The following is a 27,798-nucleotide window of genomic DNA, read 5'->3' as shown; positions in this document are numbered from 1 at the left end:
GAACGAAGAAGAGCCTTGCATTTACAAATGGCTAATGATTCTGTAGTCATTTTTTTTGTACTGTATGTAGATGACATGTTGTTAATAGAAAATGATATACTATTAGCTTCGGAAACATTCTTGGTTCGAGATTTTGCATGAACTCACCTTCCAACATTTCAAGGAGAAACTGTATATTGGTGCCTGCTCATAAGTCCCTAAATTATTAAAATTGCAGCTGGCTTCAGATAATATAGAAGCTGTTTTGGACATTATATATTAATACATGATTGGACTTGAGTTAAATACTTGTAGGTCACTAAGTGATTAACTAAGTCATCCAATCACTTGGGTAGCATTTGATGATCCAAATGAGATCACCATGTGATTTAAGATTATCGATAATCCAAATCTTGTAGTGATTTGATCATCATTGATTTAAAATCATGACGTTTGGTAGGCTATTGTCTAATGATCAAAGCTCATCGAGTATCCATGAGTAATCTATTTGATATTCTATGAGAATCCAAAATCACTAATTATATAATACTAAAACTATCCATAATATATTATATAAAAATATATTTATTAATCATATCTAATATATTATAAATAAAATATTACTATATTTATTAATATATTAATAATTAATAGATTTATAAAAATATATTTATTAGTCCTATAAACTATTAATCCTATAAAAATATATTAATTATTATTATAAAATTAATATTTTATTTATACTTATAATATATTATTTATTAATAATAATATTTATTTTGATTAGAAGAATAAATAAATTGAAGCAATTTAATTTTATTATATTAATATAAAGTACTATAAGATATTTTTATTCTAATTTAAAATTATTATTGAATTATAATATGAAATATGATTAATAATTATTATCATGTAATATATATTATAAATATATTATATAATATTAAATATAATATAATATATATAGATAATATTAATATAATATATTAATAAATATTGATGTATTAATTTTTTTATTTGATTGAAATATATTTTTGTCTTTATATTTTAATCCAAGATCATTATCTGGAGGTGATTTAGATTCTCAACTTCAAAGATAGACATTCTATGGTTGGGTTGAGAGATGATTGAGAAGTGCAGTTAATTTAAAATTACTGGCATTGGATCACCGTAATACAGTATTTTATCATTTTTATTTATATCATTCTTGTCTTAGATGCATGTCCCGATACCAAATGCCCCGAGGAGTTAAAACCTGCGTGTACTGCACGCATATCAAGTATCCAAAACCAAGTAAACAAACCGGAGCAATTTCAGCCGCCCGATGCTTTCGTCAGACAATCTCGACCGCCGTCTCCTCCTTATATAATAGACTCCGTTCCCTCCCTCCCACAATTTGAACAAGGATTAGAACGCTCCATCCAGAGCGAGATCAGAGATGGAAACGGCTTCCAAGAACCCGCCGGAAGCCGCCGAGGTGACCGCGTACATCTCGGAGGTGCGGCTCGAGTCCTCCTCCGCGACCGTCGGCTTCTCGGAGCCCTGCCCCTGCTGCGGGAACAGGAAGCGCCGCTGCCTCCACCCCCCAGCCCGCTCCCGAAAGAAGCTCCTCGTATTCGATCCCACCTCCGCCTCGGCCTCCGCCTCCTCCTCCCCCTCCCCCACCCGCCCCGTCCTCCTCCGCTCCGAGTCGTCCCCCCACCCCTCCTCCTCCCGCCGCGCCGGCCCCTCGCTAACGCCCTCGCCTCCCCCGCCCTCTGCCTTCCTCCGCTCCCACTCCTTCCCCTCCGCCCCGCTCGGCCGCACCGCCTCCCCTGCTTTCCCTTCCAGTGTTGAATCGCCTGCCGAGGCCTTCGGCTCCCCTCCGCCGAACGCCGTCCCTCCCTTCGTTCACCTGTGCTCGGATCCTGTCCCCCCAATGTCGCCGCCGTCGTTTTTAGTGCCCGTGCCATCGGACCGTCGCGTCGAGCGGTCCCATTCCAGCGAAAGCACCCCACCAGCGGCGGCGACGGCGATAACCTGCCCCGCGCCTAGCAATAAGAGGGTAATTCTTTCTCTCTCTTCTTTTATTTATTCTTCATTCTTTTTTTATCCTAAATGATCCAATCAAGAATTCATGACCGTCCGATCTCCATCGGATGGACGACTTGATATGTGGTAGATCATCTGAAATGAATTCTTTTTTTTTTTTCTTGATTTTTGAAGAAATTCTGGTGCAAAATTACGATAACGCACTGCCCATGGATCTTTCTTGCTGCCATAATTTTGATTATTCTAGCTCCATTAGGGGCATAGGTGCTTCTAGGGTATTTTGATAATTTTAAGGTCCAGGTCCAGGATCGCGATGGCGGGGCGGAGTGGCGCAAGAGGCAGGCGGTGAGGGTGAGCGTCAACTGCGAGTGCGGTGTCGTCCGGGAGGTGGTCCTCCTCCAGCAGTAGAGAGAGATCATCCTTGCAATGGCCCTCTCATCCGTTGATTGGGAGATTCACGATCCATGATGACTGGCTTTTGTTTTCTTCTTCTTCTTCTCCTGTCGGATATCCCCCAAGGAACTGATTCAGGTTGCATATGGTACAGGAAAGATGCCTTGAAACACACCCATCCACGTTCCAAGGAACTCAATTCTTGCACCCCTAAACAGCTTTGTCACCCTATCCTCATTCGAAAGGTTAGTAACGATGTCGAGCTTGGATATGTACAGTGGGGTGTAAAGAATTGATTGTTGTACAAACATGTTGAAAGAAAATCTTTGCAAGGAACTGAAATGTTACTAGCGTTGTGAGTGGACTTGCTTAATTATTCCAGGCAAAGTTTATAATTAATTAACAACTGTTTATGCGCATGTTATAAACCCTAGATGGCATTATCTAACATTATGTCACTATTACTTTTTCAAAATTAAGCATAATACATTTATATTAACATTTCATGCTTACAAAAAACATTTACAATACAAGCAGTGCTACGTGCTGTGAATTGAATGTAAATATCTTTCAGATGCAGATTGTGCATGTATTTGATGCAGGGCTGGCTTCAATGAAATGGTTCTTGTGGTTCACATGGCTCATGAAAAGCCAATGCCTTTTCCTGATCCATTACACCATTGTATTGGCTAATCCAGCATGATGCAGCATGCTGACAATGCATGACATCGAGAAGGGTTAAACTTTTAACAGTCAGATGACTCGTAACAATCTTGGATCAATGTAGTTCCTACAATAGGTGATACCAAACCTATGTTGAGGGATGCAACTGGGTGGTGGCATAGCCTTGTCCCATTTGCACTGGAACTTGAATTGCACAAGTAAAATAGTTGGGCATGAGAGCTCTCCATAGCAAGATAAACTATTGAAAAATAACATCAAGCAGCTCAGTCATGGTCTAAGAAGCCAAAATTCTGACACCTGCATACAGGCATTTTGCACCATTCATGGTACTAACAGACACTAACTTGACGAATAAGCCTGGCAGCAGATATCCCACTAACACAAATACACTGGAATCTGAAGATGGCATCATATCCTGCAGCCTAAAAATTTCATAAGCATTTGTTTCGGAAGAAACACATGGCCTTGATGTTGAGCAGCAGAAAGCCAATCCCAAGGACATCCCAGTGAAGCAAAGGAATTTAAGGATAAGGAGAAGTACGCAAATAATAATTCTCACTATCAAGTGGAGCAGAAAAATAGGTTCAAGACTTGGCATAGAAACCCCACAAATGTAAGCTTTGATGCATTAACATGAGTAACTCAAAAGGAAGCTAAGAATCAAAGCAGCAAATAGAGTTGATTTTGCTGATTCCACAGGCTTCAGAAAGAAGCCTGGTTCAGAGATATGACGGCAGAAACATCTTCTTTGTACCCAATACAGTCAACTTGAAATCATGTAGTTCATTTGTAATTCAAAGAAGTCAACCACAAGCCCCTTCTCTAAACAAGAAGTGCCCCAAGATCTCGGGAAAATTTTCCACTCTAGTAAAAATCAGCAAAATTCATGAGATCAACATCTGGGAACAAGTACAGATGTGAAAACTCGATCTGAAAGATAAAGTCATTGCTTCAACAAAAAATGACAAAGCAATTTCGAGCCTGCATCTTCTACAGGTGAAAATTAAAACAAGGTAGCAGATGCAAGGGAAGAGGGAAAAAATAAGGTTGAAATTTTGGTTTCCACAGTGTTACAAATATTCCAATTGGAACCAGCAGCTAGCGAAAGGTGTGATTGTCAGATAGTTGGCTTTAAATGGTCTGGACATCCTCAGCTGGCTTCAACAACAATAAATGCTTTCCAAGAAAGAAACAAATGCAACAGGATCTAGTACAAGAAGTAACATGCTTCCCAATCTCAATTCAGTTCAACTAACTAATATTAAACAAATACTTCAAAAAAATTATTTACAAGAGGAATTACATGGTAACAAAAGCCCTTATGGAATGACATGTCTGTGTGTTTCAAAGATTCACAAGCAAACCTAGAGTTAGTGTGCTTTATGTGCAGAAATCAACATTGCGATTATTAGCAAAAAAGAGAGAACAAAGCTTCATAGAAATCACTTGCAGATCACTAAACTAGCCTCAACAACTTGGTGAAGATGAAACAGGCATAACAAGCATATAAATTATCTTAGACACTGTCTTCTGCAACAAGTGCAGAGGACATCAAGTTACAAAAGGTACAGAACTCCAACAAGCAATCAACTCTTCCAATATTAATCTTCATTAGATGATTTACCACATTGTTAGCACTATGACAAATGAACAATTATGACACCCTCTACTCTTGGGGCAGTATCATTAAGTTGACCAGCAATAGTAGGAGTCTCCTCAATATGTTACTTTTAAACAAGATTTTGAAATCCATTTGTACTATGAAACTATGGTTACAGTGATCTACCCACTGTCGAAGGCTTGTTTCTATACCATGGATTAACCTCCACTTCATTTGAAGCATTGTTTTTGGTGAGCGCAAAGCAAGTCAAAGCCTTTTGTAATAAATGGATGAGTCTGGCACTTGAACAGAGCACACCATCAAAAATGTGTTTGACATAGCTGAAAATGTTTGTGACCATTTTACATATGACAAATATTGGGCAGAGAATGAGAACAAAGCTACTGGCCTACTCGAAGCCATCAAAAAGACAATGAACTACATCAATCTTGATCTTCCCTAAAAACTTATGCATGAATATTTATTTTTCTTTAAATTTCTTTCCTTCAATGTCCTGAGAAGCATTAATCAAGAACCAACCTCCTAACTATTTGGCCCATTGGTCCCATATAACCATGCACCAATTACACATTTAATAAAGTGCCAAGGAGAATCCAATATACCCATGAAAACAACAAAAGGAGCCCAAATACACTGACAAAGTTTGCATGAGCAAGAAGATGGTAATCAAGCATTGATTGTCCTTAAAGACGATACATTTAAAGCTTAAGTTTCCCTGCATGCTTGCACTTTAGAAAGTGACCTTATGTAACACGAGGCAACAATCCAATGAACACATTCCTTCTTCATTGGTTTGCCACCATTAATGCTCCTATAGCACTACTTATATTGTAGGAATAACCTAAAAGATATCAAATATACAAAGAAATATTAATATGAAGAACATGGACTATTGTATAAAACACAATTAGAATCACCTTCACTAAATAGACTTGAGATCTTAACAATCTTTTCAAAGTAAAAGCTTATTGAACAAACTTTTTATCATTAACTGCTAATTTTAGCATGACCTATTAATATTTCACTATTTATGCTATCCTCTCAACTAAACATCAATATGGCATCACAGTATGATCTTTCCTGTACTTACTAGCAATTTTAGAATGATAATTCCATTTATTTTCAAAACAACAGTCATCATGCCAAATAGATGGGAGAGTGCTTGTTATGATGCTATTTAATGTTTAGATTTCAAGAAAAAAGGTAATAATCAGAAAGCCTATGAAAACTAGAATTACTGTAATGAGGCCAAAGCTTGAGAAGGGGGGAACTCAAAAGGGGCTCCAAGGATGTGAACAGCAAAGTGGGCGATCTTATTTCGAGTTACTTAGATTTTTGGGTCTAGGAATGGGTGGCTCAAGCATGGAGCTAATCAAATAAATCTCATTGTTCAGTCCCAAATCTCTGTCCCCGCATTAAGAGTTATTGAATAATCTTAAACTCAACCTTCCTGCAGAACAGAACCACTCATATATATACTGGTAACAACACGAGTTAAAATTTACAGAGATCAGAAACTGAAAGCAAAGATATGATGAATCAAACATATCAATAGCCAATACGATGGGCCACATGATTTTATCGTCCCATGAGCCCATGGAATCAACATGCATCAGTGAGTTGGTTTTCCAAATCAAATTCCACTAAAATAATCCAGTCTTATCCAAACAAGCACAGTATTCGAACAACTGTGCCAGCGAATGTCATATTCTGACAACAGAAACCAGTCCATCTCCATACAAAAAGTTGCAGCTCTAACTGAAAAAACCTATATACCCAAAACGTCATCGGCATTTCAACAAACATATATTCTACAACATAACTAGAGAGCACCATTCATGATATTCAGGTATTATAAAACGCAAAATATAATTTCCGAGATCCATAACTACAAAGAACCATTTTGCTTACAAACTCGAATGTATTCTGCAAAAAGATGCAAACTTTTCTCCTTACTAATTAACTCAAGGCAAATAAAGAAAAAGAAAAAGAAGACGACAACAACAACAATAACAACACTACCTCGACGACAGTCGCATGCTGCTCCAGGGGAACTTGATTTCCTCCTCCGCCTTCTTCCCCGTCCCACGTTTACTACCACCACCCGTCCGCCCTCCACCGCCACCGCCGTGCCTCCGGCGCCCGTCTGGTTCCTCGTCCTCATGGCGCTCGTCGAGCCAGTGCCTCCGACCCCCGGCGCCGTCCTCCCCCTCGACGACGGTGGGCCGAGACTTTGCCTGGGCGGCAGCGATGCGCTCCCGCTCCTCCTGGATCAAAGGTATAGGAAAGAGATCGGCGGAGAGGGAGAGGGGCGACCGGAGGGTGACGTAGGCCTTCTTGTAGTCCGGCTTGGCGGCGAGGAAGGGCCCGCGCTTGACCTTCTTGCCCTCCATGTTGAGGGTGCGGACCTCGGCGACGTCGAAGCCGTAGAGGGACTCGAGGACGCGGCGGATCTCCACCTTGGTCGCGGAAGGGATGGTCTTGAGGGCGATCTCCCGGATGGAGTTGAATGGCGGCGACGGCATCAGGAGTTTTATCGGGAGATTCGCGAAGTGGATCACCCGTCGACCCAAACGGCTACCCATCTCTTCACTTCTTCTGTCTTCTGCTCGCTTCTGAACGGCGGAGAGTTTCACGGGCGCTTCGGGGGACACACAAATGGGGGGAGAAGGTTTAAACCTCGGATCGTCTGAAAACGGTTCGGGTTCTAGAACAAACGATCAATACCGTCCATTTATGTCGGTCCTACCTTTTCAGTGGTTGTGATTGAGACTGAATTTCCTGCACCTAATAATGTTCGTACTTCTGTGGATCAAAATCATGCAAAAACTGAACAAATTTATCATATTTTTAAAATTTTTAAGATAAAAAAATTATTTTTTATGATAATCTTTACCCATAAAATAAAAGATAAAATTTATCTATCTTGAAAATAGCTAAATTATTTTTTCATCAATTATTAAATAAAATAAATATTTAATTTTATTTTAAATTATTTTATTTTAATTTTCAATATTTCAATCATTCATTTTTTTAACTTAAAAAATATAAAAATATTATAAAAAATATAAATAAATTTTAATAATTTATTTAAAAAAATAGTAATACAAAAAGATATACGTAATAGATTTTAAAATTATTTTTTTATATATAATAAATTATTTTTTATTTAAATATTATCTAAAAATTATTTATTTAAAAAAATATAAATTTTTAGATAAATATTTTATTCACAAAAGAACGGGCCAATTAAGCCCAATTGTGCTTAACATAGGAAATGAAGGGAATGAGGGAATACTCTTGAAATAAAAGAGAAAGCTGAAAAATTGTGATAGCTTTATATACGGCAATATGTTATGCTTGCTTAAACTAAAGTCCAAAGATGACGTCTCTGGATATAGCATCCTTTATACCTTCAGAGTTACTAATTGAGGGATAAGAGCGAGATATTTCTAATTTCTGTTAAAGCTATAGAAAAATAGAACAGCTTATTGTTGAAATGTCAAGTGTATGAGATCTCAGACCTGTAGTTTGAAAATTACAAGCATCCAAGCGCAAGTCTTTGAAGATATTCTTTGAGCAAAAGCATGGATGGGAAAGGCTTCAATACATCCATCAAACTAAAATGATATGGGCATCAGTCTTTGATGATGGTGCAAACAAAAACAAGTTTGTTCAACTAAGTTTTTGGAAGAACGCAATTTCTTTTACGTATATGGTTTTCTTCCAACAAGCATCGCCAATAATCATATCTGTTAACGAAATCGAGCACAGTGCTCCAAGTACCAAGCAATTCACATCAAGCCCTTGTGCATGTCCTTTTACTGCAAACTCCAACCATTCATACATAATGCTACTGTCTACATGCTCATTGTTGTATGATATTACTAAATTTGTTCTACTTGCCTCTTCCTCCTTATCTTCTTCCGAGCAGAAGCCACACTGCAATATGGAAGTCCAAGAAATTACAAGACTAAAATATTATTTATTGTAAAGTATGAAGCTAGTTGCGATTGGGAAGCAGGAACAGTAACTCTTGTTGCATGCCTGCGTCTCGATAAGAGAGAGAGAGGGGATAATAATACTTTTTTAAAGCATGAAGAACTTAGTAGGCTCGTTTAAAATGTGTATCGCCAACGTCTCTAAATTAGCATTATAATTTTCAATAGATGCGCTAACTAGCTAGGATTGGACCCCATATCTTTCAAATTCCTCGGCAGCCCCAAAGCTTGCTGAGTAAAATGGGGTGCATGCAACATATTTTTGGGTCATTTTGCAAAATTATTACTTTTGCAGGGCTACTCTGGCCACGTGACAATACCCAACTCCACCTACCCCTTCCAGGCGCCCGGCTCCCGCTTTCATGACCGTCAAAACAGACATTGCTTGGAAAAGAAACGGAGGAAGGAGAGGTAAGGAGCTTTCTCCAATGGAGTCCGTGTCTCTTTCAAGAATACCCCTCATCGCCTCCTCCAAACCGCTCAAACCCTCCCCAGATTATCGCCACCTCCGTCTTCCCTTCCCACTATACTCCTCCTCCTTGAAAGCCCAATGCTTTGGGAGTCTCGACTCTCGGAGGTCCCTCGATCTCTTCTCCATCTCCTTCGGTGGGAATATACTCCGGAGCTCACCCACGGCTCCGGTGTCGAGTAGATTCGCCTCCATCTCGAACTCCGCAGCCTTCTCGGGTTCTGGCGGTGGAGGCGACGGGCCCCCTGGAGGCGGCGGCGGTGGGGGCGGCGGCGACTACGGATCGAGTGGTGGGGAGGTGGTGGTGAAGTCCGTCGCGGAGGAGTCCGAAGAGGTTCCGGTTTTGGGGCCTGACGTGATCGTTCTCCACGTCGGAGTAATTTGACACCGCCTCCTGTTTATTTTCTGTGATGAATTCTTGGTTTCGCCCTCATTTTTTAGGAAAAATGCGATTTTTAGGTTTAAGTTGACAATTTGTTGCAGGGAATGTCTTGTGGTGGATGCGCTGCAAGCGTGAAACGAATCTTAGAAAGTCAAGTAAGAATTCGACTCTTAAAATTTTGAGAAAAATACTTCATTTGTAAGTGGAATCAAAAGTGTGAAATAGGAAAATTTTTGATTTTTAGATATTTTCGAGATATTTGTTTCACCATGATTATAATCTTCATCTTCTCTTACATAGGAGCATTTGCATCTTTTCCATTACTTTTTGGATGTGGCTGAGGCAGCACTGGTTAACGACTCCCATGGGTAACATTTAGGAATTCTTTCCAAATACCGCAATGGAGCGCCCGCCAGCTCCCTGTCTGACGTGGCAGGACGAGTAGATTGGTGCCATTCAAGGCAGTTGTTTGCGCCATGTCAGATTTTGCCCCTGCCATGCCAATGCCATGTTGGGTCGAGCAATCTGGCGGGTGCTTCATAGGGTGTTGGCATATATAACACCTCCATTGTCCCATCAAATGGTTTCTCATAGATCTATTATGTTCCAGAGGGTGAGCCTTGGCACAACGGTGAAGTTGCTCCACAGAGTAAGACTGCATACATCTTACCCTCCCCCGGCCCTGGCAGTAGCCTCAGGCAGCCCTTCATAGATTTTATATTCGCTTGCTCAATTTGGTTTCATCAGTTCATTGCAAGATGCCATGACTCAGTAGACAAATATTTTTGCGGTGTGGATGAATTTGTTGACTTTCAATATAGTTTCATACATTTTGAATTGATTGCCTATGATGTAATTTGCTTCTGTACTGGTTATGCGAAATGTATTTGGACACGGATGTGCGGCAGCCTCAAGTGTCTTCTGCCACTGTTAGTCTTGAGACAGAAACGGCATACGTGCGGCCTGTACCTGAAGTCAAGGTTACACAGGATTGGCAGCAGCAGTTAGGAGAGAAACTAGCAACCCATTTGACCACTTGTGGATTTAAGTCTGGGCTTAAAGGTAATCTCTAATCTATAATACTTTGCTACCTTCTTTACCACAAGTATGACCTATGGGAAAGGAGATTTTGTGACCATTATTGCCTCTGTTACTTTAGGTCACATCTCATTCATTGTTCAACCATCTTTTTTTTCTTGTTGTTCCTTTCCAAACAACCACACACCACCAACCATACAAAGAAAAAAACAAGAAGAAAAATCTTCTAGATGCTCTGTAAGTTGTGCTCGATATAACTATTCAATGAACTTAAGGAACAAATATATATGCTTTTCTATAATTGAACATTGATATTTAATGCATTTTGTCTTCTAAATTCCTCATATGGGATGCACTCTGTCTTCAGTTAAATTGCACACTGTTGAATCAGAGAGGATGCCATGCATGCATCAATTGCCTTTCGAGGACTTCTGGAATCTCCAACATATTAACTGCTAATAACTCTTGATTTTGTATATGCATTCACCCACAGGATTCTATTTATAGTTGAGATCTCATTGATTTTATGATAAAATCTTACCTCACAAATATTTCAACTTTTAACTAATTTTGGACAATTAAATCTTTAAAGATGGCTAAGGGCCTAGGAATTCAACTTGTAGATCTTAAAGGAATTTTCTCAATGGGTATGAGACTATTCTATATCTATGTGTACTATGTCCTACAGAAATTTGCTGGCATTTTGTATACATCTAATTTTGAACCACTATTTTGACTGACACTGCAATCTTCTTACCTTATAATTTGTGCACAAGCTTAAGGACAATATTCTCATGTTCATCTGTTTTTGCATCTTGGTGATATAATTTTGTAAACAATAATAGCAAGATCTCTTTTTTTTTGCTTAATTATAAAAAGGTATCTTATATGTGCGTCAAGGCAAGAAGTATACAACTGTTGGTATATGGGGTGCCCATGATATGGTGGTTTTTCTTTGGGTGGTTATGGTAACCACCCAACCCCATTTAAAAGAAAACAAAACTGCACGGAGAAAGAAGAACAATACATTTGGAAAAGAAAAGGGATTAATCTCTGGGGTTCTGAGGATTCGAAAGTCCTTCCTTACTCCACTATTTCTCGTAGACTCTTAGACTATGAAAGGCTAGTGTCTTCGCGTGGATCACATTATGGACCGGTCGGTAAAGCAGCCAGAGATCCATTTGAGCCGAAAAATCTGTAAGATTAGATTTGACTTAGGACTTAGTTTCGTTCTTCATTGATATCAGAGCCATTTAGGCTGTTTTCTAGCATGATTTAGTGTATTAATAATTGATTAGTTTTTTTTTATGATTAATTGGCTGTTTGCATATAATAACGAACTATAGATTGAAAAATTCATATCTTTCCGTACACTATGAATTATGAAACGAATTTTTGTATGCAAATAGCCTATGATGTGTAGATTATGTCTTCAAAATTTTGCTATAATCTAATAAGCTGTTTGAGAGAAATTAAAGTTTCAAACTTCTGAAACCATCATCTTAAATGGGGCATAATTAAAAGTCCATTCTGTTTCAAATTTCAAACTCTACATGGCTTGATAGAGCATGGCAAGAGCTTTAAATCAACATATAATGCGAAAATTTTGGACATTGGTAGAGGGAGATATTAAAGTTTGAAAATCAGGGACTAAAATGAATAAAGTATGAAAATTGTTTGAAGAAAACGGTGCTGTAAAATGGGCTTGGTGGGCGCTACTTTGGATCTTTTTTCCTTCGGTGGGACACTGTGGGCCATTTCTGAAAAGTAGAACCATCCCCTGGCTCTCAGGTTGAAAAGAAGAGTCATACACCATGGCTCTTCAACTCACAAAACAAAACAAAAAAATAAAAAAAAATATTACAATAGAGACATTAACGTAAATGAAAAGATGCTTTAAATATAATAGAAGTATGATTACAAAGACTTTGTGTCTTGTATCTTATTTTTTGGGTGCCTATATCATTTTTTTCTTAATTTTTATTTTTTCTCTATTTGTTATAGAAAAAATGATAATTGTGAAAAGAAGTCCCATTGTCATAAGAACATCAGAGCAGCGGGCACAAGTTAGGAAAATGATGAGAGACAATTGAATGAATATAGGATGGAACCCAATAGGGATATGATTGAACATGTCAAGACCGTCAATGAAAAGATACAAAACATTTTATTTGCAGGATTTGTTATGAATGAGGATCAAAGATTCTTAGCATTACAATCTACTCTAGCTGATTTTGGCAACATCTGTTAGATCAGTTTTGGGGGTCATCTAGACCAGATAAAACATATTCTTGGTTAGTTAAAGTTTTTGTGGAAGAGTACATGATAAGAAATATCACTAGATCAGCAGTCCTCTTATTAAGACCCATTTTTCGTCATCATGGACATATTGACTTGGGCACTTCATGTCACCAAAGATGACTCCTAAGTGTATCTTTCAAAAAATTGAGGAGTCTATCCCTAAGAGAATTGGATACTTTCGTCATTAGTTTTTTATATTAGAAATGTGTTTATTGTAAATATCTTATTTACTGTTTTGTAATGCACATTTGATATGTAAATAGATGGATATTGTTTATCATGTATGAACTTTCATCTATTATTAAGTGTGCAACTTTAAATTTGAACATATATGTTGCATTTATTATTAATTTTGATGTATGCTTATTTCAAGTGGGAGTTCTAGATGACTTGAATACTTATAATATTTTTCATCTAGAATGGATATTTTGCTATAATGAGACTAAGTTTGTGATAATTGAACATTAGAATAATGGACGATGATTGGGAACATAGTGAACTCTCGGCTCTGTACCTAATGTTGAATTATCATAGATTTATTCTATATTATTGATAAAATCAAATATATGTTGTGTTTGGGTATTGACATTATATACATGTCTCTTGGTACTAGATTTTTCATGGCATCGAAAAGCATTATTACGGATCTGAATAAGGGTGAAAAGCTTAATGGTGACAATTATAATATTTGGCATATGAAAATCCAATATGTGCTTGAGGAACAAGAAGCCTTAGAGGCTATACACCATGAAATGACAGACCCTAGTGAGGGTAATTCTGCTCAAAGTAGGAGAGGCCAAGATGCATACCCAAATTGGAAAAAGGTGGATTCCACAGCTCGAGGCATTCTGGCAAGCTCTATGAATGATGATCTGCTATATGAGTACAAATAGTATCCAACTGCTAATGTCATATGGAATGCTTTGAAGAAAAAGTTTGGACGCACATCGGTGACCAAACTGAGATAGCTGACAATCAAGTTTGACACTTACAAGAAGCACCCCAATCATACAATTCAGCAACACCTAAGGGAGATATCAAACATGATTACTGAGTTGAAATCTGTGATAATCCGGCCTGATGGGCCAAAAAGCCCACAAAGCCCATTAAAAAAAAAAAAAAAACAGAGGACGAAGACTCCCAACGGGAGTCTTCTTCTTCCCTAAGTCCGACCAGGAGAAGAACTCCCCAGAACCATCGAAAACCCCTGGGAAGAACCCTATCTATAAATCTCCCTTCTCCCCCTCAAAAGCCAGCCTCGACCAGCCGTGAGATCTCCCTCTTCCTTCTCCTGGAATTCTCCGTTGAAGCTCCCGACCATGTTCTTGTGTTCACCTCAATTTCTCACCGGAAACCTCACCGAAGTCGAAGGTAAGCTCCGACCCTCCTTCTCTTCCTTCTCCTCCTTCCTATGGCCTTGCACACCCTCGTCGGCCGTCGGGATCGACGGAAAACTTATGAATAGGGGTGGCCCTGTTCTTCCCTTGTTCGGCCGAGCCTTTCTTTCTCTTTTCCGGCCACCGGCACCGTCGATTTCGACGTCTCATCCCCGAGATCGGATCCCCATCCATCTCCCTCTCTTCTCTTGAGCACTTAACCACTGGCGACCGGCCAAAAAGCCGGAAATCATGAAGAAAGGGGATGGATTCCCTATTTTTCGAAAAAAAAAAGAAAGTCTGTCGGCCGAACCCCATCGCCGACCGGCTTCGCAGGGTCGGCCATCGTTGCCGGACCTCCGGCCAAGCCACCATCTCGCCAAAGCCTGGGCCACCAAGGGGGGGACCTCACGATCTTCCCCTGTCTCAGCCAAGGGAGGTGGCGGAAAGAAAAGAAAAGAAGAAGGAAGAAGAAGAAGAAAAGAAAAGAAAAAGAAAAGAAAAAGGAAAAAGAAAAGAAAAAGGAAAAAGAAAAAGAAAAGAAAAGAAAATGCAAAATAAAAAAATAATAAAATAGAAAAAAAATAAGAAAAGAGAAAAATTCTCTCTCTCCCCTCTTTCTCCCTCTTTCTCTCTCTTCTCTCTCTTTCTCTCTCTATTGTCTCTCTCTAAAAAGAAAAAGAAAAAGAAAAAGAAAAAAAGAAAAGAAAAATATAATAATAAAAAATACATGTGAGAGAAAGTTTCTCTCATCTCTCTCTTAAGTCTTTCTCTCCCTAGAATTGGACTTTCTCTCTTTACATTCTCTCTCCATTTTCTCTCTCTAGATTTTCTTCCTATTTTCTCTCTCTAGATCCTTTTATCTCTTTTTATGGATTTTGTCTCTCTAGGGTCATTCTCTCTCTGATTGCATCACAGACCCTAGGAGAAACTTGAGATGAAAATATGATAATCTGAGACTGCTCCAAAATTCGTGCAATAGATCGGATCTTGATCCGATCCTTCTTCGAAATTGATAACATCGATCATGGTTAATCCATATTAAGTCATCCTGATATAACCTCTGATGATCTCAATCATGATTGTCACTTTTGAAGGATACGAAATTCTCTCTCCACTTTCTCTCTCTACTTTCTCTCTCATGATTGACTTTCTCTCTCTAAAAAGATCTATGAATCCTGTATCGAGTCATGACTTCATCTTTTAGAAGCTTATATTGACTCTAATAAGATGATCCAAAGTTGCTTTGATATCCGTGATGTATGTCAACTTTATTTGATCATATCAAGTATCTTTCAAATTTATTATTAAAGAATCCTATTGATTGATTTTGACTTTAATTTGATCTGTGCTTCACGATTTCTTGATCAAGTCGCTTGAATCTGACCCTCAGATAAGAGATCCTGAATTGCCCTGGTATCTGGATGGTCCGACACATCCGAATAACAGTCCTCTTTCCTTATGATTTAATCTTATTATATTTATGAAATAGAAATTGATAATGATTTGATATTTTAAATAGGATTAGCTGATTCTTCTAACGAAGTCTGAAGGTCTAAGATGAACGAGTAAAGTGGATCTTATGCTCCTTATTTATTTTTAAATGATTATATTTTTATGTAAAGAAATGCTATTGATGAAATCATAATTTTTCATAAAATAAGGATCGGCATATGTGATATGAAAAAGCATGTTTTATTATGAGCATTGATTTCATGAATATGTCTTATAAAAATAGCATGATTATGAAGCATGAATTTTATTATTTTTCTATTTATGTATATGTATGTTTTAAGAAAAAGATAAAATGATTTCAAAGGCTCTCAGATAGTTATGAATGAATCCCTTCGGGAAGATCGACATCCGGAGCTAGCATCCACACGAAACATGGCCCTGCCAGCGGGTATAAAGTTGGCACATGAATTAAGAACTCTGTCGATTAAGAAACATAGCCCTGTCACGGGTATAATAGTGATCTTAGCACGAATATCTGTGAGCAATATTTTGAAACATGACATGAATACATGATGAAAATGATTTACGATTCATGATTGTGAAATATACATGATTTATGCATGCATGATGAGTTTATAACTTGTTTTGTTATATGCTCTATGAAATGCTTTATTTTGTATTATCTGTTAATTTCTAAATATTGCATTATCATGAAAAACTTATGCTTGATCTGATAAGGAAGCGCAAGTTCTACTTACTGGGCTAGTGTAGCTCATATTTCTTTTGTTTTCTTTTTGAACAGAGAAATAAGGTTAGGATAGGTAAAAAGAATCCAAGCTTGAAGATCGGCATAGCAAGCTGAAAAATTTGGCAACAGAAGTTTAATTTATTTTATAATCATGGATTTGTAGTTATTTATGAATGTTGAGATTCGGGTTAGTACTTGCTTTTGGATTTAGATGTTCTGAACCCATATTGGTTCGATTATTTGATGAATAATAGAATTAAACCTTTTTATTTGATGGATTTTAGATGATTATGATGGATTGGCTTCGTGTTATCGTAGGCTCCATCCCTCGGTAGCATGGCCGTGTTATGTCCCGTGTTATGGCCGTGTTATGAAATGACAGACCCTAGTGAGGGTAATTCTGCTCAAAGTAGGAGAGGCCAAGATGCATACCCAAATTGGAAAAAGGTGAATTCCATAGCTCGAGGCATTCTGGCAAGCTCTATGAATGATGATCTGCTATATGAGTACAAATAGTATCCAACTGCTAATGTCATATGGAATGCTTTGAAGAAAAAGTTTGGACGCACATCGGTGACCAAACTGAGATAGCTGACAATCAAGTTTGACACTTACAAGAAGCACCCCAATCATACAATTCAGCAACACCTAAGGGAGATATCAAACATGATTACTGAGTTGAAATCAGCTGGCCATTTTTTCTCCGATGAGCAGCAAGGGCAAGCTGTGATCCGTTCTCTTCCTGATAATAGGGAGCATATGAAGGTTAATTTGACCCATAATGAAAGCATCAAGACCTTCACTGATGTTGCCCGTCATGTGAAACTTGAAGACGAGCGTCTTGTAGCGGCGAGGCTTCGTGGGCAGGCCTTTATGGCCGAGTCAAGCTCCCAAAGGGCTTCAGGCTCCAAGCGCAAAAGGTACTAGAACAGGAAAGGGAAGGGAAAGGAAGGTGGACCTATACCTAAGAAGAACTTGACCAACCGCAATAAGAAGGGTAACCGGTTTGAAAGAAAGAAAGATAAGGCCAAGATGAAGTGTTACAATTGTGGCAAATTGGGTCATTTTGCTCGTGAATGCTCCGAGCAAAAGAAGATAACACCTAGCCTTACTTTTCAATATGATATATATGTATTTAGCTCAGTATTGTTTACTGAATCTTATCTTTTGTGGATTATAGACTCAAGAGCCATAGACCATATAGCTAGAGATCGAGGAGCATTTGTGGAATATCATTGAATCCCAACTGGAGCAAGATGGAATTATGTAGGAAACAATGCTAAAGTTGAGGTCAAAGAAATTGGCATTTGCAAATTGAATTTGCATGGTGGCCGATCGTTGCTCCTACGTGATGTCCTATATGCACCCGAGATTCGACAAAACTTGGTCTCTATGATTGTTCTTCTAAGTTTAGGCTTCAGTTTGAACTTTACATCTACTGGTATGGACTTGTTTAATGATTTTGTTTATTATGGTTCTGGTTATGTAATGAATGATTTTATTATCATGGATATTGAATACTATATGTATAATTATGACAGTGGTTATTTTTCGTCGTATGCCTTTACTAGCAATAGTAATGTGGATATGACTATTTGGCATGTTAGATTAGGCTACATTTGGCAAGATCAAATGAATAGATTAGCAAGAGAAGGCCTATTGGGATCACTCTCCAAAGTGGAAATGCCCATTTGTGAGCATTGTTTAGCTGGAAAAACAATTAGAAAACCATTTGGCAAAGCAACTAGAGCTGAATTTTCATTGCAATTTGTACATTCAGACATCTGTGGTCCAATGAGTATAAGAACAAAATGAGGGGCTTCATATTTCATTACATTTATAGATGACTTCATGCGTTATAGTCATGTCTATCTGATTTCTCACAAGTTTGAAGCACTAGAGTGTTTTAAATTATATATGAATGAAGTAGAGAATCAGTTAGAAAAGAAAATAAAGATCTTAAGAACTGATCATGGGTATGAATATCTATTCGGACAATTTAAGGAGTTATGTAATGATAAAGGAATTACGAGGCAATTGACTATTCCTGGCATGCTTTAGCAAAATGGAGTTGCCGAAAAAAGGAATAGAACTCTTTTGGAAATGGTTAGATTTATGATGGTACAAGCAAACCTACCAATCTCCTATTGGGGAGATGCATTGGTGTCTGTTATATATATACTTAATTGTGTACCCTCAAAATCAGTTCCTTTTATACCTTATGAACTATGGACAGGTAGAAAACTTGACCTAAGTCATTTAAGACTTTGGAGGTCTGCTGCCTATGTTCATGATCTTTTTGATCAATATGGAAAGTTGGGTCCAAGAGGAAAGAAATGCATCTTTATCAAATACTCACAATACTCGAAGGATTATGTATTCCTAGGTGAACAGGCAGATGGAAGTGTGACTGAAATTGAATCATGGGATGCCACTTTTCTTGAGAATGATTTTTTGAGCAAGGGCGAAATAGATAGAAATACTCCTTTATATGAAATGGAGGAATCAGATAATGTTGATTTTTGACAAATTGAGACACAAGAAGAGATATCTCGGCCTCAAGAATCGAGTGGGAGTGGTAGAATAAGTAAATTTGTTTCACAAAAACTTGAATTGCGGAGAAGTAATTGTAAGAGCATACCCCGCCGTCATTTTGAAATTGAAGGGAAAGCTTTATTAATCACTCCACAAGATAGTGGTGAACCTAGAATAGTTTATAAGGCTCTATCTTATCCTGCAAAGAAACAATAGAAGAAAATAATGAAAGAAGAAATGGAGTCTATGAAGATAAATCAAGTTTGGAAACTTGTAGATCGTCTATTTGGACGCAAGGTAATTGGGAATAAATGGGTTCTCAAAATCAAGCGCAATGCTGATAGAACCATTGATCGATATAAGGCTCGTCTTGTAGCGAAAGGTTACACCCAACAAGAGAGTATCAATTTTGAGGAAACTTTTTCTCCAGTAGTAAGGTTTGCCTCAATTTGCTTAATTCTAGTCATAGTAGTACGAATGGATTTGGAGCTACATCAAATGGACGTTAAAACAACATTCTTAAATGGAGAACTAGATGAAGAAATCTACATGGAGCAACCAGTAGGTTTCATTGTTAAAGGCCAAGAGAGTAAAGTACGTAAATTGCAGCATTCTATATATGGCCTAAAATAATTATTTAGACAGTGGTATTTGATATTCCATCAGACGGTGATTTTTTTAAATTTAAAATGATTGATGAGGATCTCTATGTATATATCAAAAGATCCATAGAGAAGTTTATAATAATGTCATTATATGTTGATGATATCTTATTAACTGGAAATGACAAAGTATTTGTCCTTGCTATAAAGGAATGGTTATCCTCAAATTTTGAGATGAAAGATATGGGTGAGGCGGATTGCATCCTTGGTGTTAAGATACATCGAGACCGTTCAAGAAAATTGCTTGCTCTTTCACAAGAGTCTTATATTAGGAAGATTCTTGAATATTTTAATATGAAAGCTTGTAATCCTATTGACACTCCTGTAGCAAAAGACGAGTGCTTGAGCCTCGCAATGTGTCCTAAGACTCCATAAGAAAAGGAGATAATGTCCAAAGTACCATACTCAAGTACGGTTGAAAGTTTAATGTATGCTATGATGTGTACAATGCCAGACATTTGTTATGCCATCGGCTTGATCAGCCGGTATCAATCAAATTCGGGATAAGGGCTTAAATCCGAAATAAGGGCACTGAAAAGTTGTGAAAAGAATTTTGAGATATTTAAAAAACACTGCAGACTATTCTCTTTGCTACCAGAGATCCGATTTGCATTTGCAAGGTTATACTGATGTTGATTGGGGAGGAGCTATAGATGAATGCAAATTGATGTCTGGATAGTGTTCTTGCTAAATAATGACGCCATATCATGGAGTAGTAAGAAACAAACCTGTATAGCCTTGTCTACAATAGAAACTGAATTTGTAGCATGTTCAGCAGCAGTGCAAAAAGCTATTTGGTTGAGAAGATTCCTATTATATTTAAGGATGTTAAGTGATAATAAGGGACCGGTGACAGTGCACTGTGATAGTCAGGCAGCCATAGACTATAAAAAGAATCCCAAATATCACTGTGGAACCAAACATATTGATACCAAGTATAACTTTATGAGAGGCATTATAGCACAAAAGGAAGTGGCTATACGGTATATTTTCACATATCAAATGGTGGCAGATCCACTCACCAAGCCAATAGCTAGAGATGTGTACATGAAACATGTGAAATTATTGGGTCTAGGTAGACTGTGATGTGAAACTTATGAACAAGTATTTATCATGTGAAATACTTTTGTTACGTATGATATTCATGTCATTAAATGATCATCTTGTTCATTTGTTTTAACACCCATCAATAGTAACACACACACGCGAGTATTATGTGTAATGTTTTGTTTAATGCACAAAAAGTAAAGTATATCCAACAGGCAAAGTTTGGCCCTCTCACACGGGCAATCGCCTCTGATGTCGAGGAGTATGCAGAGATGAGACGTTTTAAATATGAAAATGTTAAGAGATTATTGAATTTGAGCTTAAAACTTATGTCGCCTTGATAAAAGAATCAAGATGAGATCATTTTTATATTTGATCGAGATGGATGTCCCCACCATCCAATCTAGCCTGTTTAGAAGCCAAACATGAATTTCTAAATAGTAGTATAAGAAAATTCAGATTAGACACCGAGGTGTGTCTGAACTTAAGTCTGTATGGTATTTGTTTTAGAAAATGACATACATTCTTAGAAGAGAGTAAATACCGTAGCACGTGATTCATACCACATGTGCTATGCGACTAATAAGAGAAGTGAGAGAATGGATCCCTACTTCTCTACTGTATGAGACCCTTGAGGTTCATAAACTTTTATTGTTACCCTTAAGGACTTTCAACCATTTTTTGAAATTTTATTTCAATGTTTGCTACTTTAGTGTGTCCCCAATGACTATGTGTGATTCAGTTTGGTGGGGCATGTCTAAGAAAGCAGCTTGTTTGAAATGAAAAGACTTGAGTAGGAAAGAAAAATTAGATTCTTGTTCTACATCCATATCTGTATTCACCGATTGACCAGTTATGTCATCCATGAAAAGGACATAATTGTGAATACATGTTTAAAAGAAATCAAACATGCTCTTGATATAGAGTGATCGGAGATGTTATGATTGATGTAACAAAATTAGTCTAGGGTATAGCAAGTATGTTGATCTCTTAGCAATGAGCTATATGTATCCCTAACATGTGCATGCCAAATAAGCTCTTAAATACTTGCTGGTCGTACGGTCTATTTGTCTAGTATGAATGGATGAGAAATATAGATGAGATGAGTCGAACCCATCATGTGCGAGTGGGAGATGTTGGTATATGGGACGCCCATGATGGGCTCTCATGATATGGTGGTTTTTCTTTGGGTGGTTATGGTAACCACCCAACCCCATTTAAAAGAAAACAAAACTGCACGAAGAAAGAAGAACAATACGTTCGGAAAAGAAAATTACTCTTCGGGGTTCTGAGGATTCAAAAGTCCTTCCTTACTTCACTATTTCTCGTAGACTCTTGGACTGTGAAAGGCTAGTGTATTTGCGTTGATCACACTACGGACCAATCAGTAAAGCAGCCACAAATCCATTTGGGCCGAAAAATCTGTAAGATTAGATTTGACTTAGAACTTAGTTTCGTTCTTCAACAACAAAGGACACCAGAAGTTTAAATGAACAAAAACAAGGAAACATCTTTTGTGACCAATTACAACACAAACATTTGAGAAATTACATAAACAGCTCAGATTAAATAAAGTGGTCACCACTCCTGTTCTCCGGCCAAACAGCATATCTTACTCAATCTACATGGTGTCAGCTATGAGAACCAAGTAATTATCCACAAAAGTTTGAGAGACTGTTACAACCAGCTTTTATCCTGACATTCATCTAAATTAACTCTAACTCCATATCAATGATTGATGGACAAGAGGGGTTTATCATGAAAGATGAAGGGTCAGTAGGTGGGTGGAGAGATCTACCTTTGTGAGCAAACCTCCAAGGTTTTTCAAGACTTGAAATGAGTCAAGATGGGAAGGCAAGATTTATTGTATGAAACTATAGTCATATATAAGACACAAACTATAAGCTGAAGAGGCTGATCACTAATTCATATATTTTGTATAATCTATCTCTATTTGAAAAGAAAATTAATTGATGTTTGGCCCCATAAGACATGTTTAAACTCTACAACAAGCACCTTTTGTCATCAAGAAAAACTTTCATTAGTCAAAATCACAAAGATATTATTTATTGAATCCCATTTGATGCCATCAGGATGCTTCTCTTCCATCAATTCTTTTCATGTAAGATACTAAATTGAGACCTTACAGTAGCATCATACTTTCTTCTTCATCAGATTATATAGTTTCTGCTGGCTGTTAAGGCTCTTGGTGAGTTGAGAAGTGCAAATTAACATTATTTTGCTGAAGCTTTCTGTGTTTGTATGCAAATTAACATGCAGTTGGAGAGATTCAATCTGAGGGATGATAGCGATGAAAAGTTGAACTTTGCTTAGCTTCTTCATAATTAAAATGGTATATGCCTTTTCTCTGCTTGTTTTAACTTTTCAAAGGGAATTCCCTCTTTGTGAGCAGCATCTTATCGATCTCATGATTTTTATTTCACATGTAGAACCATATGTTTCATTGATTCTTAGATGAAGACTTTATCAAATCAGTTTTTGTTTCTATAGATGTTGGAGGCAGTTGATGGACTCAACAAAGGAGTTGCAGTCTGGCTTGGAGTTTTATTATCATAAATTTCCTCTTTGTCATTCATTTACTTGAGCTGTTACCTTGCATTGAAGACTTAAAATGGATCTGATTTACTTGGAGTTTTACTAGTGCTGCTACTCAGCTTCTTGCAATAACTTATTTAACAGTAGAATGCTTCATATGCCGTGTCTGGAAAATTTACTCCTTGACATGCTTTAAAGGTATGGTATACAGTTACTGCTTGATTATATTATCCAGATAAGTTCCCAGATTGATGAGTTGCTATGTTGTAGTTGGTTAAGTGGTTCTTGATTTTTCCTATACCAATAAAACAGACTTAAACAATAATGTCGCGATTGATTATGGTAAAATCAATGATATTATTGAGGAATGGGTATAATGGAGAAATTATAGAAGCTGCATCAACCAAAGATCAAACTGGACATGTTAAAAAAAAAAAGAAAAAAAAAGAGAGATTAAGAAATGGAGGCAAAGACCTGAACTAACATTGATGGAAGTTGAAACGGAATCGGAAAACCTTGTGATAAATAGGATAACTGACACAGAGGATTCACAAATAAAGAATGATAACTATAATTAATCTTCACCAGGTTTGTCCAGACAAGCGATAAAAGTAGGCATGGTAAATTATCCAATCTTCCATTATATATCAAGGCTGTAACTGGACATAGCGGATTGTTAAAAAATTAAGCATACCTGGAGAATCTGGTATCTGCTAATGGACCATCTGGCTAGTTAGTTTCCTGTATTGCGATGTTATTAAGTATATTTTTCACTCGTCATTTAGCCCACTTGATTCTGTATATCTCTCAAAATATGATGGGCACACCTCCACAAGGGGCTCGGATCTTGAACCTCTCCCAGTTGGAGAGGGTTGTCAACTACCTTAGCTCAGGCTGGTTGGCTACAGTCTCTCATCAGTCATCACCTTCTTTCATACACATGATTGCTGCTGATTCTTGATTATGTGATGAGGGTCTTGCTAAACTCCTTGAATTAACTGCATAATTGAAATATAAAGAACCTGCAACGCCTCAAAAACTCAAATTGGTTATTGGATCTTGGTCTTAGATCCTTCTCTTCAATCCACATCATATTTTTCTCTTTATTAGTGATCATAGATGTATTATTCAATTAGTTCAGATTACTAAAAAGAAAAATGTGTGAATCAAGAGAAACAGTTTCGAGGTAACAGACCACAAAGAACTAATAGGTCAGCAAAGCAATTGAAATAAATCAATTATTGAGGAATTTACAGGTTTGCACACTTCCAACTTTCAGACTGTTTCTGAAAGAGTGATATTGCTAAATAACGGGGCAATACTTTATTTGTCATGCCGTGCTTCTGGCATTAAGAAATAGAACCGTCTTAAAAACCAGTACATAGTTCTTGACTAAAGTTATATAAGATTGGATACGTCATCCAGTTTTGTTTGGTGTCAGACCTACATAACTTGGAACTGGTTCCAAAAACTCAACGAAGTTGTCGGACAAAATTAGATCCCATCCGATAAAAAGGCTTACGTTTATACTTGATACAAAGCCGAAAAACATCCTCGCTGTAAGCGACAGGCTTGCTGCAAGAGAGGCGTGAGAACATCTAAGCAGGACCAACAGTCTGCAATCGTAGCAATGTATTAGACTCCAGTTGTAGCTGCTAAGGTACTTGTCCTTCAATAGCAACAAAGCCACGCAACATTACCGTCAAAAAAAAAAAAAAAAACAAAAAAGCAAAAAGAAAAAAAAGGCGAACAAGCAAAGCCACGAAACAAACTTCTGTTGTTCCTTTGGAAACTTCTCTGAGACTGCCAGCGTGTAAAGCGCGGGGATAAAACCTCCTGCAAAAAGTATAACACAATTCTTCATCAAATTGTTCAGGAAATGACTAATGAAAACTTTAGAATATCAAAACCACTATCAAAAGATGAAGAATGGTTTTTCTTTTACCTTCCCGACGTGATTGGGTGTTATGAACTTTTTCATGAAAATAATTAGAAAAAGACAAGAAGAGGAGAGAGGATGGATGGAAAAAGTTAGAGGTATTTCTTTTTTCACTTCTCTGTGCATGCATGAAATGAATAAAGCAATGAATTGAAGGAATCAACCTTCGACCAAGAAGGTTTTCTACCAAAAAGGTGGATGCGAGATTCAATGGATGAGGATAGAGCATCATAGATATGATTTAGGCCAAATCTAAGAATAGTTTCAAGGGCTAAATAGGTTGTCATGCGGAGATCTGAGAGCCAAATGCAAACACCCACCTCAAGCCAATGCATGGGATTGGCGACTGAAGGGAGGGAAAATTTTTTGTGCACTGCGGGCGATGTAAAAAATCTCTTTTTTATTTAAAAATTTTGTATAACTAAAATATTCCTCTTTTAGAAAAAATTATGATATCCTGCGGTATATTATGACTTCCTACATGCAGGATATCATAATATGGCCTAGAAAGTCGTGACATCCTGTAGCATATTATGATATCCTGCGTCAAATTATGACTTCCTCATGTAAGATATTATAATATAGTCCAGGATGTTATAATATGGCTCAGGATGTCATAATATAGAAGGGATATTTTTGTCCAATCATCTTTCAATACATATTTAATGCCTACAGTTCAACTTTTTCATTTGAAAATTTTGAATGACGAAAATGCTCCTACTCTTTATAAAAAATTATGACATTCTGTGGCATATTATGACATCTTGCATCAAAATTATAACTTTTTGCATGCAGGATGTCATAATATTGACACAGGATGTCATAAGTTTTTTCAAAAGACAGGAATATTTTTATCATTCAAAATTTTAAATAAAAAAATAGAACTGCAGGCATTAAATGCGCATTGAAAAATGGTGACTACGTAGACCAATCACATAAAATATGGATTTTCTACACCGCCTGTGGTGCACAAAGAATTTCTTTTAAGGGGAGAGTATTTTTTGAGAGGATATCTCACCATTGTCCTCGCATGGGGTTGGGATTGGTGAAAAAGTGGTAATATGGGAGAATAGCTCTGGGTTGATGCATGGCACAAGGGGAGATAGTGAGGGACTGAGTTGGTTATAGGGAATTATCATAAAAATAAGGTGGAAGTTTACTTGAGTGCCACACGAAGAGACAAGTAATCACAAGAGAAGGGATGATGGAGGCTATAAAAGAGGGTGATTTTAGCAAACTAGATAAAAGAGGGTCATAATATGTGCCTATGCTAATGGAGAGGGGAGCGAGGATATCATAGGTGATGTTGGTGTGCCTATGATAATCTGATCTAGTCTAAGCCTATATTAGATTTATGTTGGATTCAATTTAGATGCAAGTGTAGATCATAGGCTTTTTAGGTATACATTAGGTACGACCAAGTCTGATCGGGTATATTAGGTGAGGTCAGATTGGAGTGGATGGTGAGGTTTAAATCAGGTTGAGTATCATCAGTGTAAATCCGCCATGATTAGGTATATGATTGAGTAGGACTCAGATGATTAAGTAGCTAAATTTAAGTTGGATCGAGTTAGATTATATTGGATCAAATGTGACCAAGCGTAGATGTGTTAGATAAAGTGAGGTTGAGTTTGATTGCGGCCAAACAAGTTATTTCATCTTGCAGTAGCTAGGAGATGTCTATACCTTGAGAGTGAGTAGCTTTGCCTGTCACCTGTCCAAGAGGGATCATCTTGCTCTTATGGCAGAACCCAGTACACCTCCCTCTCAAGTGCATCAATTGCCCAATATCACTTCGAAGCCTTCAGGTTTGCAGGGATAGATCTAGCTATCTTAAATCCAGCACCATTTAAGTTTAGATTTAGGACTTGGATTGTTGGACCTGACATATACTTGATATTTTAATCTTTAGGTCCAACGTACAATGGATCAGATTGATGTTTATTGGTTTGATCCACGTGCGCGTCTATAGTCCACTGGATTCTCCGAGTAAGATAAGTTATTCCTTCCAACGAAGAAAGTAGCCAACTCAAATAAACATAAGCTGAATAGTTTTTCCAATTCCTTGAAATGTTGTCCCCCATTCCAACACGCTGTTAATTAGTGTTTCCTCTGCTTGATTATTCCGAGAGATTACGAAGCAGAAACAAACTGTTAAAATGTCGATGAGAGAAGAGACATGTTTGAGAATAACCGAGTACCCCAGCGAATCTCGGTAAGAACGGTTCGCTATCTCGTCGCTGTGTTGACATGGATGGTACGCCAACCCTATCGATTGCTGTGTTCAGAACCAATACAACTGATCTTCGTTTAGAGCTCGTATAGTTTCACTCAATTCCAGGAATCAGGATGGGAACACTCACGACTTTCTATATAAACAAAGTGAGGTGTCCAAATAAGTGAAGAAATCACCCAGGATGGCGGCTGAGATACTTAAAATTACACGCGCGCGCACACAGCGAGCGCGCGCGCGCACACAGCGAGCGCGCGCGCGCGAGATAGAGAGAGAGAGAGAGAGACTGCTCCTAAAAGACGACAGTCCCATACCAAATGTACTCAATAAACCAATAGTTTAATATAC

At 37.7% G+C, this 27,798-nt stretch overlaps 3 protein-coding genes across 7 annotated transcripts; 2 read left to right on the top strand and 1 right to left on the bottom strand.

Moving 5' to 3' along the window:
• The first annotated feature begins 1,196 nt into the window (after positions 1-1,196).
• Positions 1,197-4,270, top strand: LOC105048774 (uncharacterized). The gene is made up of 2 exons (XM_010928221.4): positions 1,197-2,023; positions 2,311-4,270. The coding sequence occupies exons 1-2, from the start codon at positions 1,418-1,420 to the stop codon at positions 2,416-2,418; spliced, it is 714 nt and encodes a 237-aa protein (XP_010926523.2). The 5' UTR covers positions 1,197-1,417; the 3' UTR covers positions 2,419-4,270.
• A 2,273-nt stretch (positions 4,271-6,543) lies between these two features.
• LOC105048623 (uncharacterized) lies at positions 6,544-7,374 on the bottom strand. Its single transcript, XM_010927985.4, has one exon. The coding sequence runs from the start codon at positions 7,291-7,293 to the stop codon at positions 6,727-6,729; it is 567 nt and encodes a 188-aa protein (XP_010926287.1). The 5' UTR covers positions 7,294-7,374; the 3' UTR covers positions 6,544-6,726.
• A 1,646-nt stretch (positions 7,375-9,020) lies between these two features.
• LOC105048622 (uncharacterized) lies at positions 9,021-23,459 on the top strand. Of its 5 annotated transcripts, XM_010927982.4 has the most exons (5): positions 9,038-9,554; positions 9,662-9,715; positions 10,469-10,622; positions 23,003-23,075; positions 23,234-23,459. In XM_010927982.4, the coding sequence occupies exons 1-4, from the start codon at positions 9,072-9,074 to the stop codon at positions 23,026-23,028; spliced, it is 717 nt and encodes a 238-aa protein (XP_010926284.2). In that variant the 5' UTR covers positions 9,038-9,071; the 3' UTR covers positions 23,029-23,075; positions 23,234-23,459. The 5 variants fall into 5 exon arrangements, 4 of the variants coding, with proteins under 4 accessions (XP_019707120.2, XP_073117418.1, XP_029121481.2 ...); XR_012142965.1 differs by lacking the exons at positions 23,003-23,075; positions 23,234-23,459 and adding an exon at positions 9,940-10,209 and having other exon boundaries at positions 9,021-9,554; positions 10,469-10,578; XM_019851561.3 differs by lacking the exons at positions 10,469-10,622; positions 23,003-23,075; positions 23,234-23,459 and adding exons at positions 9,861-9,928; positions 10,171-10,192 and having other exon boundaries at positions 9,021-9,554.
• Positions 23,460-27,798: the final 4,339 nt, after the last annotated feature.

This window comes from Elaeis guineensis, chromosome 7, assembly GCF_000442705.2.
Source record: "Elaeis guineensis isolate ETL-2024a chromosome 7, EG11, whole genome shotgun sequence".
NCBI lineage: Eukaryota > Viridiplantae > Streptophyta > Magnoliopsida > Arecales > Arecaceae > Elaeis > Elaeis guineensis.
This window is presented reverse-complemented; position numbering and strand designations above follow the sequence as displayed.